The sequence below is a fragment of the Paramormyrops kingsleyae genome, chromosome 13 (assembly GCF_048594095.1).
Source record: "Paramormyrops kingsleyae isolate MSU_618 chromosome 13, PKINGS_0.4, whole genome shotgun sequence".
NCBI lineage: Eukaryota > Metazoa > Chordata > Actinopteri > Osteoglossiformes > Mormyridae > Paramormyrops > Paramormyrops kingsleyae.
The window spans coordinates 9067370-9088003 of NC_132809.1; the positions used below are offsets into that span (position 1 = coordinate 9067370).

General features: G+C 45.8%; 1 protein-coding gene across 1 annotated transcript; it reads left to right on the forward strand.

The window, feature by feature from the left end:
* The first annotated feature begins 211 nt into the window (after nucleotides 1–211).
* Nucleotides 212–20510, forward strand: LOC111848201 (uncharacterized). The gene is made up of 28 exons (XM_023820018.2): nucleotides 212–292; nucleotides 913–1128; nucleotides 1288–1352; nucleotides 1604–1892; nucleotides 2563–2660; nucleotides 2912–3017; nucleotides 3650–3778; nucleotides 4961–5086; nucleotides 5180–5284; nucleotides 5845–6033; nucleotides 7076–7302; nucleotides 9272–9551; nucleotides 9766–9833; nucleotides 10024–10087; nucleotides 10255–10362; nucleotides 10977–11023; nucleotides 11543–11592; nucleotides 14203–14301; nucleotides 15064–15106; nucleotides 15394–15493; nucleotides 15830–15961; nucleotides 16037–16110; nucleotides 16354–16438; nucleotides 16569–16638; nucleotides 16880–16950; nucleotides 17023–17115; nucleotides 17616–17732; nucleotides 17900–20510. Exons 2-28 carry the CDS (start codon nucleotides 970–972, stop codon nucleotides 18065–18067), a joined length of 3162 nt encoding a protein of 1053 aa, XP_023675786.1. The 5' UTR covers nucleotides 212–292; nucleotides 913–969; the 3' UTR covers nucleotides 18068–20510.
* The last annotated feature ends 124 nt before the right edge of the window (nucleotides 20511–20634 follow it).

Here is a 20634-nt window from a genome sequence, read left to right on the forward strand (position 1 = left end):
CCTACTGCAGCAACGGGGGTTCGTGGACAGGAGACAGACCTGGGATTTTCAGCACAGATTGGCTGCCCTGTGTGGGGTTCCTGTTGATCTGCTGTTCCGGCGGTAAGCCGACAGAGCGATTACCATTACCCACCATGCTCCTAGGTCTTGTTTATGCTGGTTGCCATGGACACCAGCTGCCTGGCTGCACTCTCAATAGCTTCTTTCTAAATCAGAGCAGCGTAGTGGAGTGTGCAGAGAGCGTCGTTTCTCTGGTCACCTGCAACGAGACGGGAAAAGACACACTAATAAGGTACGGAGAAGACTTTACACTCATGATAAATTCATTTACTAACTTTGAGCTTAATGCACACCTGTTGGTATTTTCAGAATTGTTCACTAATTGTTCATTGTACCCTGAAACCAAGGGGTCATTTGGTGCGAATCGTGCCTCAAAAAGGCTGTACTCTTAGCTATGCACCTAGCAGGTCTCTGTTCTCAGGCAGAACCTTTGATTTTGTTACTGTTATCACAGCCATTCCAGAGATACATACCAGTGGAGTTAATTTTGCCGTGCTTGTTGCAGCTACAGCAAGCACCAAGTGGTACTTCTCATAGCCTCTCCTACACGGGCTCCTCCTCTGACATATCACTGTTTCCCTTGTTTGATATCACAGCATTTAATTTCGGAGGGTCTTAGACACCAATTGATAAGACGGCATATCAAGTGGTGGGATTAACTTCAGCCAGTTTAGCATGCGATGGAACAACTGAGTGGAAATTTATCTTCTCCTGGGCGTGGTGTGACAGTCCTCATAGCAGTGAGAGAAACATTTTGAGCAGGCAGGGAGCAAGCCATGCCCCTCCGGAACATTCTGCAGACCAGTGTGGGAGTGAGGGTGTCCCTATGACGAATGGGTGTCTTTGTTCCAGGCTGGCACACCTATCCCCCTCCCACAGTACCAAGAGCACTGTCATCTCGGCCCACACATGGCCCAGCTGCCCCCACATGGGGAGCACAGTGGAAATGGCTGGACAAGTGAACTGGGACGGCCCCTGGGGGGGTACGACCAGCCTGGGAGGGTCCCCAGTCTGCTGTCCCCAACCCACCCAGATATGTGGGAGATGAGCTCGCATATCAAAGCTCAGGTGAGACAAGAGCACCAGGGCAGGAAATAGAGAACAGAATACACAGCGCAGTGAGGAAACTCAACCAAAATACGACATACTGTGATTAATTATCAGGCTGGTTATCTTTGGTGCGCCTTAACCTGCTCATAGTGCTAACTGGTGGTCATGTTCTGTCAGTCCTCAGCATGGAGCGTAGATGGAGCTCATTCAGGGTCTGGGATCTTCTCCACCCGCAGCAGCAGGTCAGTGGTCCATCAGCCATTGCTCAGTCTACTCAGGTAACTGCTGCTCACATAGGTCAGTACGCTCAGCGAGCATGAACATCAGGAAATTAGCTAGTGATCACTCTGCCTCAGGTCAATAGTCCGGTTGAGAGAGTTACATGACCCCCATCGCCAACCGAGTAGGTCGTGCACTAAGATCCTAAGTTCAAGTTGTTTTTTCCTGAATATATACAGTAAATTTAGTGTGTCATCAATGCGATGTGTTTCAGCTCTCCATACAGGGAGTGTGTGGCAAGTCCTGACGTCTCCACAGGCCTGAAATGCTGGCAGTCCCTGTCCCGCCTGACACCAGAGGGCGCCGCGCGGACCCTATGCCCCTCTCCGAGGGCAGACCTGTGGTCCCCGCTGGATAAGAGTGGGATTCGGAGGGAGATGCCGGGGCAGAGGCTGTGTGGGACTCACGGGCGTCTAGACAACCAAACGGGGCTGCTAGGGCACAGGGAAGTGCAGCTGCAACACTGCCAGACCAGCACACAGCTGCTGGAACTCAGGCACAAGGTGACTGGCATCGCCTCCCTCAGCCTGTGCTTGGCTCATGGGAGTCTTAAATACACAAAAATGTCCTGAGAGCAGAAAGAAAAATCATTGGTTCAGAGAGATAACCAATCAGATGGTCCAAGTAACTAGAGGAGGCGGGATCAACCAATCAGATGTCTTGGTCGCACTTCTTCTACAATCTGACTGGTTTTCTCTCAGAACCAATCATTTTTCCTTCTGCCCCCAGAACATTTTTGTGTAAGTAAAACTCCCACAAGCCTGTGCTTGAGGATTCATCAGGCAGCAGCCATGCACTTTTACTGTTTACATCTCTACAAACATAGCACCAACATGTGGAGCTGTCAAAGCATATAGACATCCATCCATCTTCCACAGCACTTACATGGTACAGGGTCACAGAACCGGAAGTCAATGTCAGGCAATGCAGCAAACAACCTGGATGTGATTCCAGTCCAAAACAGGGCAAACAGACTCACATGCTGTGGGAACCCAGAGATACCAGTTCCCAAATACTGCATGTCAGCGGGAGATTGCATAAGGAAACCCATGCAAACACGGCAGAAACACGGAAACTCCACACACACTGGCATGCTAGCATGAGGCTAACATGCTAATTACCGAGCCAGCATGTCACCCGTAGCACACTGACATTCATCTGCCCCTGTCACAGAAGCTGGCGGAGGCACTGAGTGCCCTGGAGCACGAGAAGGACACGGCAAAGCTGAGTCACGCCGAGGACAGCCCTCGACGTAAAGATCTTCAGGAGAAGTGAGCTTCCCATCATTGTTGCACATAATCAGGGCTGAATTGACATAGCCGACATCATTCAACTGAATATAAAGCTTGAACGGCGTAATCTGATTTTTAAGGGCATGTGATTTTAGTTTCACTGACCACATAAATATTCATATGTTGCCATAGCATGTTCCGATAAATGTCGTCACGTATGTCGTGTGTGTGGTAGTAACGAGAAGTTTATCTCTGTCTCTTTCTGTCTTTGGACGGGTCATGCACTAAAGGGTCCAGCAACTGGAGCTAGATATGATGAAGATGAGGTTGACTCTGGAGAGGGAGAAGACTGTCCTCCTCAGCCGATCTGTGCCCACAATGCAGGAAGACATCTACGTATGAGTGACAAATCATCAGACTAACTGTACATTATCCTTTCAAGTCAGGCTTTTGCCCTAATAGGACTGGGTCAGTGTTTAGGAACAACAAGAACTTCATCATTTTTCTTCTGGCATTTATCTGATATTAAACCTTCAGTGTTAAAGCACTTTACAGAACCAATAGGGAGCCACTTCAGCCACCACCATTGTGTAGCCCCCACCTGGTTGATGCGACGGCAGCCATTTTGCACCAGTACGCTCACCACACAGTAGCTAAGGTGGTGAAGGGTTAGTAGGGAATTCACCAGTTAGATATACGGGGTGATTAGGAGGCCAGATCTGATAGGGCCACAGTGGGCAATTTTAGCCAGAACATCAGGGTACCACTCTTACTCTTTAGAAAGATGACCAGGGATCTTTTATGACCTCAGAGATTCAGGAGATTCATCCTTTGGATGAGATTTACGTCTCATCCAAAGGACGGCACTATTTTTACAGCACAGTGTCCCCATCACTGCATTGGGGCACTGGGATCCACACAGACCACTGGATGGGCTAAGCTGTTGGCCACACCAACACCTCTTCCAGCATGTACAGTAACCACACTGCGCCTTGGTGAAACCAGACTGTCTCCGGTTTCATTCACAGGGAAAGCAGCAGCAGGCCGAGAAAGAGCTTAAGGAGGGGAGATCGACCCTGAGAAAGATTCAGGGGAGAGTGGCAGCTTTGGAGGAAGAACGGGAGACAGCCCTCCGGCAGGTCCGCCTGTCTGAGGAGGTCAGTGTCTCACTGCGGTCTGAACAGACCAGAACATGGTTTCCTGTTGCAGTTATCCCATAAATACAGGGTTAGTACCCCCTTTGCAGTTCCAGAACAGTGAAGGAGCAGTGGAGTGTGGCCAAAAACACAAGATGAAGTGTGGCTTGGACAAATCACGTCACCGACAGTCAAATGAACGCTGAATTATTACAAGCGTCACGGGAGGTTAAGAACAACATTTGTCATCCTGAATAGTACACATATAATCAAATGGACACTGTGGGATTAGGCGCTGTCTATACACCCTGCAAATGGCTTTACAGTAAAGACATCTTTATTAGTGTTGATGGGGAATCCAGGGTCCTGAGTGACCTTGGCCACTAAGCTAGATTCCCGACTGACCAAATTGGACTATTAGATATTTGAAAAAAATTCAAGGCATTTAAGGCCAGTGTTGTGAAATTTTCCTCCTAATCAGAAAACACCCAAAATCTCCTTGGATAAATCAGCAGACGAGTAACACTGGTGCCACCTTGTAATTTCAAAGCAAAACACTCAATTGAGCTGTAACTGGGACAGGAGTTCGCATAAACGTTCCAGAAAGACATAAGTCATGCCATCGTCTCTGCCAGCATCGTGTTCTTCATGTCGTGCTTGCACAGCTTTGCCGGTGAGAGCACAAGATGTTTAACAGTGTGGGGTCAAACAATGCAGGCCAAGGTATTTGCGGCCAACTGAAGTGATGTTTCTGTTTGGAAGATACAGCGGCAGAAGTCATTCTAACGAGATCCCCTTAAAAACTAGAAATCGAACTTGGGGGGTAATTTTAAGTGAGCCACCAATATGCAAGTAACGGCAGGTCCATACCCATAAATAAATTTTGTTGGGGGGGGGGTCCAGCAATCCTCAGTATATTTTGCCAACCAGATGAGGGTTCCACCTCCATCATTGTGGGGGGGGGGGGGGTCACCATTCCTGGAAAGCAAATTTTGAGGGTGATTCAGATTCATATTTCTATTACCTGACTACGTGCCTGAGTTACATAGATTCATTACTGCTGAGCACAAACCCATTTCCTTAATCATCAGCACCAACAATCTAAGAAGACAAACCAGATCTGAATGAATTACATGATCTACATTTATGGCCTGTTTGATGCAGGTTTTCTGAGCAAAACCACATGCATGCTGTCCCACGCAGAGCCGACTGGCAGCTCTGACTGAGATGGAGGGCTTGAACCGGAGGCTAAGCGATTTCGACCAGGCGCAGACCAAGCTCCAGGACCAGCTGAGTGAGGCCCGTGGTCAGCTGGCCCAGGCCGGTCTGGTGAGTGGAGACCTCAGGGAGCCATAACCTTTGACCTTCAGCTCTCAGTGCACACTACACCACATTCTCTGCTGTTTTAACTCCCTCCTCCAGGAGAGAGACCTGCTGTCATCCAAGGTGGTCAGGCTGGAGGACACTGTGGAGGACCATAAGGTCAAGCTATCAGAGGCCTTGGCTGACAAGGATCACCTCCTACAGGTGCAGTTTTAATTTGTATCATTTTATCCGGGGCCCCTTGACGAAACATTAAGTTGGAACCCGACCCCAAGACTACTGGCATGCTCCAAAGCTCCCGTCCACATCTGAGCCCCTCAAACATTCAGGGCTTCTCCCCCCACAGCCGTGCTGGCTGGAACTAGCCTAAACTACTGTAACATTTACTACATGTCCTTAACTTACTTACCATAAAAATTTGAAGTGTATTGCAGTACAATTGTATTTAATAGCCCAGGGTGTAGGAACCAGGAGAAATGGGGCGGGGGACGGGTACCCCCCAGTATTTATTTTGGCTTCATTCGTCCCACCCAAAAAATAGACCTTTACATTCGAGATATTAAGTTGTGTCCCACCCCCAATGTCAAACTCCTATGCCCTAGTTTATAGACATTTATGCAGTAAGACATGTTTGTGAAGCAATTTCAGGATGCAGGAATTATTCATAGGCACAACAGCAAAGCCCAGTCCATGAGACGGACGTGCACTAATGCTGCTGCACAGCGTGCACTTTCATGCGACACAACGCTGCTACATCGATGCAGGAGAAGGCTGAACTCCACTGGCGGGCGCAGAGCCTGGAGCTGCAGCTGGACAGTGTCCAGAAGAGCAGGGAGGGATTCAGTGACCAGCTTGGTGAGCTCCACGGGGAGCTGGAGGACGCAAGGGCCCAGGCCAAGCGCAAGGAGGAGGAGGCGGCGCGGATGCAGGAGGAGCTGCGGAGGGAGGAGCAGGTGGGCCAGGAGTGCCCACAGCCAGCAGCTCCAGCTGATGTGGCACAAACAGGAAGACATCATGCCCACCACAGCCGTGGGACCATCATGTTAAAGTTAATCCCATAGAAGAACCAGATTATACCTAGAAAATCAATATGTAACTGTGAGTTAAATATTCATTAAGTCAGCAGTTCTCTACTGTTTCGGACTTGGGACCCTTAGTCATTGTCATTTATTTAACAAATAATAGTAAGTAGAACGGTAACAGTAGCACGGTAACAGTGCAGTAACAGTGCAGTAACAGTAGCACGGTGACAGTGCAGTAACAGTGAGGTAACAGTAGCACAGTAACAGTGCAGTAACAGTAGCACGGTGACAGTGCAGTAACAGTGCAGTAACAGTAGCACGGTGACAGTGCAGTAACAGTGCGGTAACAGTAGCACGGTGACAGTGCAGTAACAGTGAGGTAACAGTAGCACGGTAACAGTGCAGTAACAGTAGCACGGTGACAGTGAGGTAACAGTAGCACGGTGACAGTGCAGTAACAGTGCAGTAACAGTAGCACGGTGACAGTGCAGTAACAGTGCGGTAACAGTAGCACGGTTACAGTGCAGTAACAGTGCGGTAACAGTAGCACGGTGACAGTGCAGTAACAGTGCGGTAACAGTAGCACGGTGACAGTGCGGTAACAGTAGCACGGTGACAGTGAGGTAACAGTGCGGTAACAGTAGCACGGTGACAGTGAGGTAACAGTAGCACAGTTACAGTGCAGTAACAGTGCGGTAACAGTAGCACGGTGACAGTGCAGTAACAGTGCGGTAACAGTAGCACGGTGACAGTGAGGTAACAGTAGCACAGTTACAGTGCAGTAACAGTAGCACAGTGCCTTCATCAGAAAGGCGGCCCTTTAAAAATAAGCCCAACATCAGAAATTAAAATCAAAATAATTTTTTTAACCACACCCTCTAGGACCCAATGAAAATGGTCCTATGACCTAGTAAAATTGTAGACTAGGTCATCTCAGCAATGAAAGGATGATCTTCTTTGTTTCACCTGGAAGCTGAAGGAGGGCCTGATGGTGGAGCTCGCAGAGGAGAGACGGAGGCTGCAGGTGGCGTCAGCGAGGCTGCGGGAGCTGGAAGCCGAGAGGCCTTTCCACACAGATCGGATCGCAGCCCTGGAGAAGGAGCAATCGCAGCTGGTCAGCCAGATGGGGGCACTGCAGGCTGCTGCACGGCAGGGGAGCCAGGAAGTGACAGTGCTGAGAGGGAGGTGTGAGGAGCTCAGGTCAGAGCCTGGCTGTGCAGCCTGGGGCTCTACGCTCCCCTGGAACCCATACAGCTGTGGTAGATGATCATAAATTGAAATTAGCCAATGATATGTGTTGAATCGATGAGTGACAGGGAGGGGGCACTATGGGGGGCCAGCTGAGGCCAGTGCCCCCATGGCTCCGCCCCTGTATACATCACCAAGAGATATTAAAATATTATATAAAGTCCCCTGGAACTTAGTTCTTAGTTGCTAATGTGATCGTGCATTGTTGGTGGGGGGGCCCTAGCTCTGGTCTATTTTTATTTGGTGGTCCCTGGTTAGATCACTTAGTGCAGTGTTTCTCAACCCGGTCCTTGGGAACCCCCAGACAGTCCATGTTTTTGCTCCCTCCCAGCTGCCTGCCAGGCAGTCCATATTTTCGCTCCCTGAAGGGAAATAGGAGGGAGCAAAAACTTGGACTACCTGTGGGTCCCAGAGGAATGATTTAGTGTGTTGCGAGGAGGAGGAGGGATGAAGAAGGACAGATAAACTGCTATGCGATATCTATTTGCTGGGGTTAACAGAAAATGCCAGACTATTAGGAATATGCACAGAGTCTGAGAGGTAGTGGTCTGGGGAAAATGTGTGGTAAGACCCAAAGAAACCCAGAAGTGTGGAAAAAACATAAAAACTATTTCAGTCTGACTAGTACAGCAGATGTCAGTGACACAAAAAATGTGTGTGTATTTGGTAGAATTGCCCTGACGGGGAGCCTTGTTTTGGATAAGTATGTTGCCCTTGACTATAAATAATTTTCCAAGCTGGACAATTTATTTTGCTGTGGGTAATGACCGAAGGGACACGCTCCCAGCCCAAACTCCGCTTCTCTGCAGCATTGCCGAGTTCACTCACCATGACAGGGTGCGATCGAGAGGAATCCGCCTGGAGGGGGGGGGGGGGGGCGGGGGCGCTCAGGGATATATAAGGATGCCATCTTTAAAGAGAGCATTTCTGGGCTCGTCCCACTGGCCAGAGGCCCCAGAGCCGACCTGGAACCAGCCAGAGAGATTATATCTCAGGGCTTGTTAATGTCTAGGGATCATCAAAAATGAGCTGGAGTCTGAGGGCTGTGGAATAAGATGCCCAGACTGGCCTGCTGGGCTGGCTGCCATTGAGACTCTCAACAGGAGAAGCAGAGAGAAGACGATGATGATGATGATGATGATGATGATGATGATGATGATGATGATGAATTTATTTTGCAATATGGGACAGCGCATCATTTTCCCAACATCATTGTTCCAGATTTGGCTAAGAACTAATTTAATCATGACTTACGTCTTTGATGGAGTCCTGTCTGGGTAATTCTGCAGCTGCAATTGCGCAGACGACAAGGGCTGCTTCTCCGGTCCGTTTGCAGAGTCATTGCGGGATAGGTAAACAACGCCGTCTGCCGCAGCTGTGCCGTCACTGCCAGCGCTGGTGCTCCTGCACTCACCTCTCCAGCTGCAGGCTGTGCGTCCAGACTTCTAAAGCGTGTCCCCAGCGTAACCTCCCTGTCGTATGCGCATCTGAATTCCATTAACTTTTCATTTTGTATCGCGTCAAGTTTTATCATGTCGCCTGGCATGAGAGCAAAGCAGAGACGACGGATTAGGCAAGGAGATCATGCATTACCAAGGATTTATACATTTCATTTTGGGATGAGTGAGGAGGTTAGTGCCCTTGGGATTTCTAGGGGACTGATCACTGCCAGAACTTTTTGTAGAGCCTCTGTAAAGCCCATTAGCTATATAATTATTTGTGGGAGCACAGTGACTCATAACTGGCATTGTATGAGTCACATTGTTTTGCATTAAAAGAGAAACAAGGCCAGACTTTGTCTTTTTTATAGGTAACAATTCCTGATTTTTTCCAGGTACTGTGGTTTATTTATAGTCTATAAGGGGAAGATATTTCATGAGAAGGAGACCTGAGACATGCTGCGTTGTCACTTTGTAAACAGAAAATCCTACAATGCTCTTCACCAAGAAAATAAGGAGCTGCTGAGTCAGTGTCAAAGCATGGATGCCAGAATTCTGGACAAGGAGGCGGAGCTCCAGAGGAAGGGGGAGGAGCATAAGCAGATTGAAGCAGAGATGGCAGAAGAGCTGGAGAACCTGCGTCGAGTGGGGTCACACTGGAAGGAGAGGTGGAGTGAGGTTGTTAAGACCTTGCAGGTCTCCCAGGAGGCGCTAGAGAGCACCAAGGAGCACCATCACCACTGCCATCACCCTGCAGACATGGTACGACCCGGTCACGTTTTGACAAAGTCAAATAGCCAGTCAGCCTTGTTGAGATGAGCGAAGGGTTTGATGTTTGAACAGTCTGCCTGAAGAATGAGGTTTTGTAAATAAAAATTCTGAGATAGGGGCTGCAAGCAGGTTTTGGGCATCTTGGGTCTCGGCTGTCATTCGGCACATGGAATCCACACGGACGCTGTTGTCTGTCCTGTTTTAGCTGAAAAAGGAGCTGGCACAACTGACTGCAGAGGTGGAGAAACTTCAGAGCGAGGCAGAGAGTAACCAGTGAGTGGCTAACGTTTAAGCTGCGGAGTTCCTAACACGCACAGGCACCTGCATCCTGAACGCTGCAAAACTCTTTTGATTTCACCACTATCTTATTTCTGCAAATGAAAGTGGTTTTTCAGAATTTTAATTCTCCAAAGACAGGCCTGCGTAGTACGACTGCCTATTTTTGTTTTTGTGCGGCTTACAGGAAGGAGATTCAAACCCTGTCGTGGCAGAAGGCAGAAGCAGAAGCAGAACTCAACAGGGTCAAAGTAAGGTGACAAAGGTCCTTCTATGACCCTCAGAATAGGAATTTGTACTTCATAGATGTTTTAGGCACCATTTCAGCTGTGATGAATGCAAATAGCAGCCATGAGCTAACATCTTCTGTAGCTGTACTGGCCTGCTACCTGTGTGTGTTTCCCCATGTGTCCACCAGGGGGATGGTGGCACTCTGGGCAGGCTTGAGCTGGATGCCTGCAGACGGCAGCTGGAGCTTGAAAGGAGCAGAAACCGGAACCTTTTGCAAAGACTGATGGGAACCTGCGTAAGGAACCAGCACAAATTCTCAGTCACACTCAGATAGTCCAGAGTCCCTTACACAGCGCAAAGGAGTGTACGATTACACCAGACAGACACACACACTGATTTATTAATCCATCAATATTGTATGAAAATATTCCTTAGCAATCACCGGTCAGCAGCCTGCCAGGTTTAAAAAAAGGCCAAGAATGTGATCCAATAACGATAATCAAAGGAGTCGCAGGTCTTCACTCTACGGTGGTGTGGCACTTAACTTCAATTACAAAGACAAAGTGAGACTGATTAAATAATATCTACAGGCTAATTAACTCCCTGCTGAGCGATGAGGGTGGGGAGGATGATTAAGCAACGGCATTAAGCCTCACGTGTGCCGCAGTAAACAGGAAACAGTAAAATGCTTAGAAGTGTCACTTCCTGTTCAGCCGCCGCCATCATTTCCATGCAGGTATGAGTAATGTCCTCTCAGGTCTAACGTCACCCCTTATTAATGCTACCCCCTCCCTGCCCCCAATTCCACCGAGTGACAAAATGTTTGTGGTAGATTCACATCACCCATGTCCTTCATAAAGGAGCACCTCTCAGCGCAGTGATTTTTTCTTTCCTTCTGCTTGCTTTCAGGGGCCACTGGAGGGACGGACGGGTGCATTTTTGCTGAGGTACCCAGTGTGAGTCAGGAGCTGGAGATTCCTACACTGGCCTGGTTTCATAACATCTTTCATAATACTAGAGTAATTGCATTCAGATTCCTCTCATGTTTCTGCGCTGTCAGGCCATTAACTGCATGGAAACTAGACCCAAATGTCAGCCATTATTTCAGAAGAGAAATTCAAAATCGTGAGTGGGCGATGTGTGCAGTAATGTGATCGTGTCACCCACACAAGTGTTTACAACCCCAGCAGTATTAAACTTAAATGGAAAAGAAGTTTTGGGAGATTATAAGACTTTATTTGACAGCCTTGGTCTAGACCTATTGTTTTGTATAAATGTCATCTGGAGTAACACTCACTATTCAAGATGTTGTTATCCTTTGGATGAATTTAAATCTTGTGCATGGAGCTGACACTGTGATTTAGTCTCAGTCCGGATGAAAGTTATGACACAATTCATGAGATAATGCAATATATTCCTCTTCATGGATTTTGACTGCAGTAAGTTTGTATCACTGTGACTTTGATTGCCTTTAGAGAGAGTGATTCTGATTCTCCTGAGACTGGTCAGGGAGTGAGACACCTGGGTAAGTTCTCACTATAAAGATAAGAACTGCATCGCTCAAAGGTAAAATATGTACTAATGACTACAGAATGACATCTACTGTATCTCTCCGACCAATCAGCATAAGTGAAAGATTGGAGGTAATTATAAGGTATCTGGATTGTCAGGTCCGGCCAGTGTTTCCCTGACAAAAATGGGGGTGGTCTGCCATCTACATCTGACTTCCACATGTTCAAAGCCAGCCATCCAACTACGAAGCTGACGCAGTGCCAGTAGAAATCGGATCCAATTCAAAACTCCCAGTGTGGCTGGAATTCGGAAGGAAATTGGCCAAAAACTGATAAAGCTGTCTCAGATCGATTCACCCGTCATATCACAATTACTGCATACAACAGTAATACTTTTTCATGTTAAGATCTTATTATCATCATCAGTTACCACAGAGCTTTGGATGGTTCTTGCAGTGCAAAAATAGTGACTTGATTTGGGAAAAAAAAAGGAAAAGGAATAAGCTCCTTTGCTGATCCACAATCAGATTTCCCAGCCCCAATCCTACAATTAACCTGTATAAATGGGTCTTGGGTCTGCAAATGCGAAACTAGTGAATATGCTCAACCAATCCAAGAAGCCAAACCACAGATGCTTAATTTAAAATTCACCAGCACGTCCAGTCAGATTTGTGCAATAGGCATTGATTAGCGTAAATTGCAGAGTGCGCTGCGTGCTTGATCATAGTGTTAATTAAACCTATACCTGATACAGCGTCGTGACTGAGCTGGCGTGGTAAAAATTGGGTCGCGGTGCAAAAAAGGTTGAGAACAACTGATCTAAGTCGTATGCAGTTAGAGCTGAATTGAATTTAGTTGTATTTGAATCAAATCATATTGAATCAAAGTGTATCAAATTGTCCTTTTTTGCATTGCAATGTAGACTATCTATCGAGATGTACAGTTGTGCTCAGAATAATAGCAGTGCGTCTAAAAAAGTGAATAAAGCTGAAAATCCTTATAATAGTTTTTATTTCCATACAAGCAAATGCATTGGGAGCACTACAAATTCTATTCCTAATCAAAACAAGAAGAGAAATTCATCACATTTGTGTTACTCCTTTACAGAAAGTGAAGGAAAGGGAATATTAGGCTGTTCAAAAAAATAGCAGTGTCCACATTCTTCTTTACAAACTCAAAGATTCACTGTATGAACTGAAAAATGTTTTAAGATTTTGCTTTCCTTTGAATCATTGAACTAATATTTAATTGTATAACCACTGTTTCTGAGAAATGCTGCACATCTGTGTTGTACGGAGTCGACCAACTTCTGGCACCTGTGAACAGGTATTCCAGCCCACGATGATTGGACTACATTTCTTGGTTGTGCCTCAGAAACAGCATTTTTGATGTCACCCCACAAGTTTTCTATTGGATAAAGGTCCGGGGATTGGGGCTGGCCACTTCATAACGTCAATCTTGTTGGTCTGGAACCAAGATGTTGCTCGTTTACTGGTGTGTTTGGGGTCATTATCTTGTTGAAACACCCATTTCAAGGGCATTTCCTCTTCAGCATAAGGCAACATGACCTCTTCAAGTATTTTGAGGTATTCAAACTGATCCATGATCCCTGGTTTGCGATAAATAGGCCCGACACCGTAGTATGAGAAACATCCCCATATCATGATGCTTGCGCCACCATGCTTCACTGTCTTCACAGTGTACTGTGGCTTGAATTCAGTGTTTGGGGGTCATCTGACAAACTGTCTGGGGCCCCTAGACCCAAAAAGAACAATCTTGCTTTCATCAGTCCACAAAATGTTGCAGCGTTTCACTTTAGGCCAGTCAATGTGTTCTTTGGCAAATTGAAACCTCTTCAGCACGTTTATTTTTTTCAACAATGGGATTTTGCGGGGGCTTCTTGCCAGTAGCTTGGCTTCACATAGGCGTATTCTAATTGTAACGGTACTTACAGGTAACTTTAGACCTTCTTTGATCTTCCTGGAGCTGATCATTGGCTGAGTCTTCGCCATCTTGGCTATTCTTTGATCCATTCAAATGGCAGTTTTCCGTTTTCTTCCACGTCTCTCAGGTTTTGGTTGCCATTTTAAAGCATTTGCGATCATTTTAGCTGAGCAGCCTATCATTTTCTGCACTTCTTTATATGTTTTCCCCTCTCCAATCAACTTTTAATCAAGGTACGCTGTTCTTCTGAACAATGTCTGGAACGACTCAGAATTTCAGAGAGAAATGCACTACTGTATAATGAGCATGTACAACATTTGCCACCTTCCTTCCTTAAATAAAGGCTCATAATTGGCAACTACTTTTTCACAGAATGAATGACCTCACTAATTGAACTTCACACTGCTATTATTTTGAACACGCCCCTTTCAATGAATGATTCTGTTACACATAATCAGCAGCATGCATGTCATGACTGTTGGGTCTGTTGGTTTTCCATTACTCTACTACACCTACTAGTAAATTATTTGCCATGTAGAAATATAATTTCTACCAAAAACGGTGATTGATCAGGTTAGTCAAGTCGGACTGCTATTAGTTTGAACACAACTGTATATGTATAGTGCAGAGATGCATAGTGTATAGTTTGAGCTAATGAAGACCTGGGCCATCCTTTGCAGGAGGTGCTGGCTTCGTGTGGCCTCTGATTGAGCCTTTATTCGTCATAGCTTCTCCTCCAGCTACCTCAGAGGGAAGGAGTTACAGATACCCCCCCCAAAGTGAGTGCTCACTGGCTGCGGGTTTCTGCGTCCGGCCTGCCGACCTGGCCTGCCGTGCGGAGACCCCGGGTGTTGAGAGCAGGAAAGAAAAGCAAATGCCTTTGCTTTTGACAGAAAGTGGGAGATGTTTATAATCAAAACCACTGGTTTGTGCATCAAGAGATATTTCAGCTTTACCTGAAAGGTGAGATCATGGGGGGGGGGCAGAAATGAAAGCTGTGTCACCTCAGGCCAGGAAATGTGGACCGATGGGCTGCGCTTTGAAGCCTTGAATATGACTCATAAGCCAGGGCTCTCGATCCATAGGGAGACAGCAGATCCAGCTATTTAGACTCTGGTATAATTCATTGCTGCCAGATATTAAATTCACATAGCTGGGACACATCGTAGTATACAGGCCAGCTTTACCAAACTGCAGAATGACTAGGGCCTAAATATATGTCAGTTTAATATTCAGTCCTCAATAACAGACAATTTCACATAATGGCTAGAATTGCCAACAGATGTTTTGTGTGTTTAAACCATAAGGAAAAACTAATTCATATTGCCTTAGTAGGACTTCTGTAAGTTTGCCTTTGTGATTGATGCAATAAAGCCAAGACCATGTTTTACTCTGGATTAAAATTAGTTTAGTTCAGATTCTGCATCAACACAAAAGGAAGTTATAAGTCAGCTTATGAGTCAATGGCCATTAAAACGTCAACTCCGGTTGGGAAATATCACTGTTTCCGTAGCTTCAGTTTTTTTTTTTTTGGTCTGCAGATGATGCAGCTGTTCAGATGCAGGAGAAAGGAACAGAGACGGAGTAAGTGCCTGATGCTTTTGAGCTTTTGATGGTCTGTGAACCATACACTAGGGTATGGAGATTTACATCTAAGCAGGTTCCTCCCTCAGAGTTTGAAGATGTTTAGTGGGCATCTGAGATGGCAATGTAGGCTTGGTGGCACATCTACTTCCACTTTCCCTAATCAGGGTTGTGGGTCTGGAGTCCATCCCAGGCATCATGACAGTGATTTACCTTGAATAGTGTCCATGTGTAGGAATCGCTGGAGGGGTAGCAACTCTGTTTTTCATGTTATCTGTCTTTTCCAGTTCTTCCAGTCCTCCCATGGAGCAAGCGCAGTGGTCCACTGCCACACGGATGCCAGAATCCCCCTCCAACCTCCAGGAACCAGTCCAGACCTTAAGGGAAGTAAGTCTTCAGATTTCATCTTTCGTCCTCAAATTAAAGGCAAACTATCCTGATTTGTTTCTCCTTAGTCAATAACATCTGAAATCACATGGACTGAATTTGTAGCCTGAGAGTCAGAAGAAGTGTTTTCATTTAACGTCGCAAATCACCATGGCATGTCAGGAAATGCTCAGAGGAGTCAAGTCACCGTTTTTCTGCTCATTATCAGAATCTTGGCTGCTCAAATTAGTTTGACATTTGTGATGTTATCGTTTGTATATGATTGTGGATGCATAAGGACTGTATTTATGGTAGTAGTCTGGTGACCCCAGTGTCTCTCGGCCAATGTCCTCCTAGACCTCCCTGGAAGAGGTGGATGGAGAGCTGAACCAAGTTAAGGAGGAAATACAGGAAGTACAGAACGTGCCGCGGGTGCAGGTTGGGGAAGCGGAGGAGCAGCAGGGGGAGCTGCTGTCACCATGGGGGCAGGTGGGCGACCTCTGTGGCACAGAGACGTTCCAGGAGCCTCATTCTTGGCCCTGTAAGCATCATGTCTCCTTCCAGGTGTCCCAGAAAAGTAGGGAGGTGCACAGATTGGAACAGCAGCTGACAGAGCAGGAGCACAAGCTAGAGGAGAAGTATGAAGCCTTCACGTCCTCCTCTCTTCTGTAGACTGTCATGTCACGGACTCACTATGCTGCTTAGGGACTTGACTTGTGACTAACACCCTGCAGGCTGAAATCTGAAGGCAGGAAACTTTCCTTCAACAATCGAGCGAGTGTTTAGTGTAGCTTTAGGTCTATAGTATATGGAGAAGACGATATACATTGAAGCTTTGCTCAGTGTTGTTTTGAAATGGTGTGAATGCATCTGCTTGACAGGGAACAAGCTTTGAGGAATTTGGAAAGACTGAGAGATACAGAGCAGGCAGAATCCCAGGACCAGATCACCTCCCTGGAGTTAAAGGTACCACCGCCCCACCCCAAAACATGGGGTGATCTCCACTCTCCTTGCTCTTATTAATCCAGTAGAGGTCCAGTGGCTCTAACTCCCAAAGTGATGCTGAGTGCTCTCACTTACACTTTATGTGCTGCAGGTGGCAGAACTGAAGGAGCAGATGCAGAGGGCTGGAAGTGTGGGATGTACCAGGTGCTCCGCAGGATCAGGTGAGCTGCAGGTGGCAAAGCTACTGCTACCTCCCTCTAGTGGATGTATAAAAATCAGGCTGCAGTTACTGCATGCTGCCCTTCCTTCGGTCAGCAGCTGCTCTCACCCAGAGCCACTTACTAAGGTGGAGTGCAAAAGTAAATTTGATGCATTATTGCAGGCAAACACAAAAATAACAGAATCATTGCACTGTTTTAAAATGAACCTAGATGGATTCAGCAAAATTGTTAATGTATATAGTTACAGACAGCGACACAGGAACTGTGCATCTGCCGACAGAGGGGGACTTGGCAGTGCGGGGACTGCAACAGGTATGTTAGGTCAGAATTTCTGCCCTGGGGGGGGGGGTACCCATGTCACTCAGCACCCTCTCCTCTTCACAGGACAGAGGACGGAGTGGATCCCCCGATATCAGGAGGGAGATCCGGCCGAAGTACGTCGACCATGACAACCAGATGAGGCTGGTCACTGAGCAGGTACAGACAACAGGTGGCGTAGCAGTTAAAGAGACTCACTCACAGTCAAACAGCTCCAGGCTCAAAACCCACAAGGCTACTGTGAACCTGAGAACAGTACATTTGGTGATTTCACTCCAGAAACTCTGCCTTTACAACTATATGACACGCAAGCCACCTGGTGCCTCTGTGTCCCCTAAGCATTAACAATGGATAGCAACAAAAAAGATCTAATTTAAATGATGTCACACATTGAAGGACCTTATGATGTCATCAGCCTTTGGCTACTGCGACAGCAGCATGAATTAATAATGAACTATCACGTTATCCTTGTGACCCAGACCAGGATAAGCAGGTAGAAGATGAACGGTCCTGGGTCATTTGCTGATTTGACCATTGTGTCACAAGGACATTTGCAAAATTACACCTTTTTCAGGATCCTGTACAAAACAATACAATGTGTCCTACAAAGCACTTTGATCTCATGCTGCTCCTTATTGCGATCTGGATCTGCTTTCTAGCTGAAAAGTCTGTTCCGAGAAAGGGAGCAGCTGGGATTGGTGAATGACACATCGGCACGGAAGCGGAGAGAAAGTCGATTGCTACAGGACCGGGCTACAAAATCGAGACTAATCAAGGTATGACCCACAAGCGCAGAACTCTCACCTGAACTCGAGCACCAGGTGTAGCGTTCTACTTTAGGTTCACCCGGGCATCTCGGTCCACACGACCTTGCGTCTTGCTGCTTATTTTTTCTAGCTTAAAATTCAGAATGTGCCTAAACTTGTTGTTTCCTTTGCAACAGAATGTTTTAGAAACAATACAGAGCCAAAAAACAGAGGAACAGGAGCTTCTTCGGGAGAAGGGGCGCCTTCAACGGGCAATGCTGAGTGGTGCAATATTGAACCAGCAGGGGGAGCCAGAACCGCAGGAACAAACAGCTCAACATAAAATGGGCTCTAAGCAAGAATAAAGTGAAGTTCTTATAGGTTCATACTATGCAGCATTAACAAATAATTAGGTCTAAGGACAAACGGCCAATCAGATTTAAAGACGGTATTAAGTCCTGTACGAAAACCCAATATGCATGCTGTGAATGAGTTGGAAACGCAAGCTTAAATGGTGCCACATAGGCGACTCTAGGCTTTTCCCTCAGGTAGTGCAAGATGAGAGAGCTCAACTAGTGATTCATCCAGATAAGTACATATGTAAAAATAAAAAATGTAAATTGTAAATACATTTACAATAAATTATTATTACGCATGGATATGATTAACACAAACCACACATTCAAATATAATTTTACAATATAATTTAGTTTTATAGAACTTATGTTCAAATAGTATTTTCAGCTGGCCACTAGGGGGCGTAATTGCACCCCATGCACCCCCGGTATAATCACCTGTGTGGTGTCGCCGACGTCCATCTCACAAACAGGCCAGATGGAGAAGCCGACTGGTAAATGTGCAATATTATGCATCTTTTCCATGATATCGTTAAAAATGTATGCACACTGGAAGCTAGTTAGAGACACGCCTTGTTTTGCGCATTGTATTTTGTGCAATTCAGACTTTCCAGTCGCTTACGGCACATCCGGGGGTTCAGGAAACAGCGTGACCCCCAAACCAGGTGTTCACCAGGCGATAATGAAAGACATGTCGGAGTTAGTCACAGATGTTCATCTATTTCAGTGACTGTCTACCATATAGTATTATTTAAAATTATGCTAATATGCATTACGTTTGGTTTTTAAAATCCTTCACTGTGCGTACTGATGGTCTAGAAAGTGCTAGTGTATTCTTCTGTTGGGCGCCCGGCACGTAAGCGGGGCTAAGCTGGCAGGACATTTGCCGAAGGACAGGGTAGTGCTCACGATAAATTCACCAAGCCAGACTGTGTAATAATTAATGAATTAAAGACGGGTTTCTTTATGATTTTTTGACAATGAGGTTAATACGACTGAGATATATATCAGTTACTGTGAGACCTAAACCATTTTTAAGGGTATACGTAATGGTATAAACAAGTTCAATTTAAGTCCTTTTTAATACCACTTGAAATTAAATTTAAGACCAAACCTCCAATGGAAACACAAAAGTGAAATTCTTTCCAAATAGACAGTCAGTTACACAGTCAGTTAAAATGAAGACTAAAGTAAAATGACAATAATTGGGTTTAAGAACATGGTCCAAATGTGTTTGATGTGAAAATAATACAAAAAAGTATTATTTCTCTCCCAAATTATATTTATTATTACAATACTCATATAATATTCAATATCAGTGGAAACAAAACTCCAAAAGAAAAAAGAAATGACAGATGTGTATACAAACCAAATCAAAGTGCTTTTACAATATCCTTCACAACGTATCGCCATACGTGGATATAGTCTAAAATCAAATTAGGTAATTAGGATAATATTGTTCCTTTGAAGGAGAAAACAAACAAAAAAAAGGAAAAAATAATTCCAACAGGTTTAGAAGAGCAAATCAGCCTAGCAAGAATGTAACAATCTGAAGGTATAACTTTCATTTGACACTTGAAAGTTGAAACATCAATGGTGAAGTAAGATAGAGAAAAAACAACTGACTGGGCATTATGGCAAATAATAATAATTATTTAATAATAATTTCCAGCTCTCTCTTAACCATTTTCAGCTCAGCGGTTTTTTCTTCGTATCTCTTCCTGAGTATGATGAGCTGGGTCATGAGTTTGTCTGACTTACCCTCAGCTTGCTAATTATCATATTTGCAACAATACCTTTAGAACTGCTTCTGCTCCTAAGCCAGCATCCAAATCGGCGACCGGCGCTGGATTTGGCTGCAGGACCGGATGGCTGTTTGTCTATGCTGGACTACCTCCACCTCCCCATTTCCATCCCCTGTTGCAAGTCATGACTTTTTATGTTGTAAGGTGTAGTGACTATGTGCTTATGTTGCTGAGGTGTTTTCTTCTGTTCCTACATTATACTCCCTACTGGAGTACAGCCTGGGGGCTGTTTTTTTATTCTTCTCTTCTCTCCTCATGTAATTATGTTTTCTCTGTTCTTCCTATATCCCCCGTCTTCCTGACCTGTGTACCCCCTATAATGTCATGTTTGTATATGTATGGTCAGGTTGATGGCCAGTTTTTTCGCTGGTACTTGTGACTAGTGACATGGTATATTGCAACAGCAATAAAGGGTTTTTTTCATCATCATCATCATCATCATTGTCACGCCCGGCTCGTACGATCCTTGTGTGTGCCATGCCCCTCATTACCTACGTGTACTACCCCGATTGTAATCACCTGTTGCTTGTTCAGTTCAACCTGTCTTGTGTATTTAGTCCGTGTCTGCGTGAGTTTCCCTAGATCTGTCATTGGTGAGGTTTACTGTTCGTTGCTGTCTGCCCTGAATAAACCCCCGTGTTATAGTATTCACGGCTCTCTCGCCTGATTCTCCGCTCGCCCGACACGGAGCGTAACAATCATCATCAAATCCTCCATATGGGCCAGCCGCCACTGGCTTCAGTGCATCAGGAACTGGAAACCTTGTGAAGG

Coding starts and splice junctions, on each gene's coding strand:
- LOC111848201 (XM_023820018.2), top strand. CDS start 970: ATGGCCCAGCTGCCCCCACATGGGGAGCACAGTGGAAATGGCTGGACA. Junction 5,285..5,844: donor ACAAGGATCACCTCCTACAG/GTGCAGTTTTAA, acceptor ACATCGATGCAG/GAGAAGGCTGAACTCCACTG. Junction 11,024..11,542: donor TTTTTGCTGAGGTACCCAGT/GTGAGTCAGGAG, acceptor GATTGCCTTTAG/AGAGAGTGATTCTGATTCTC.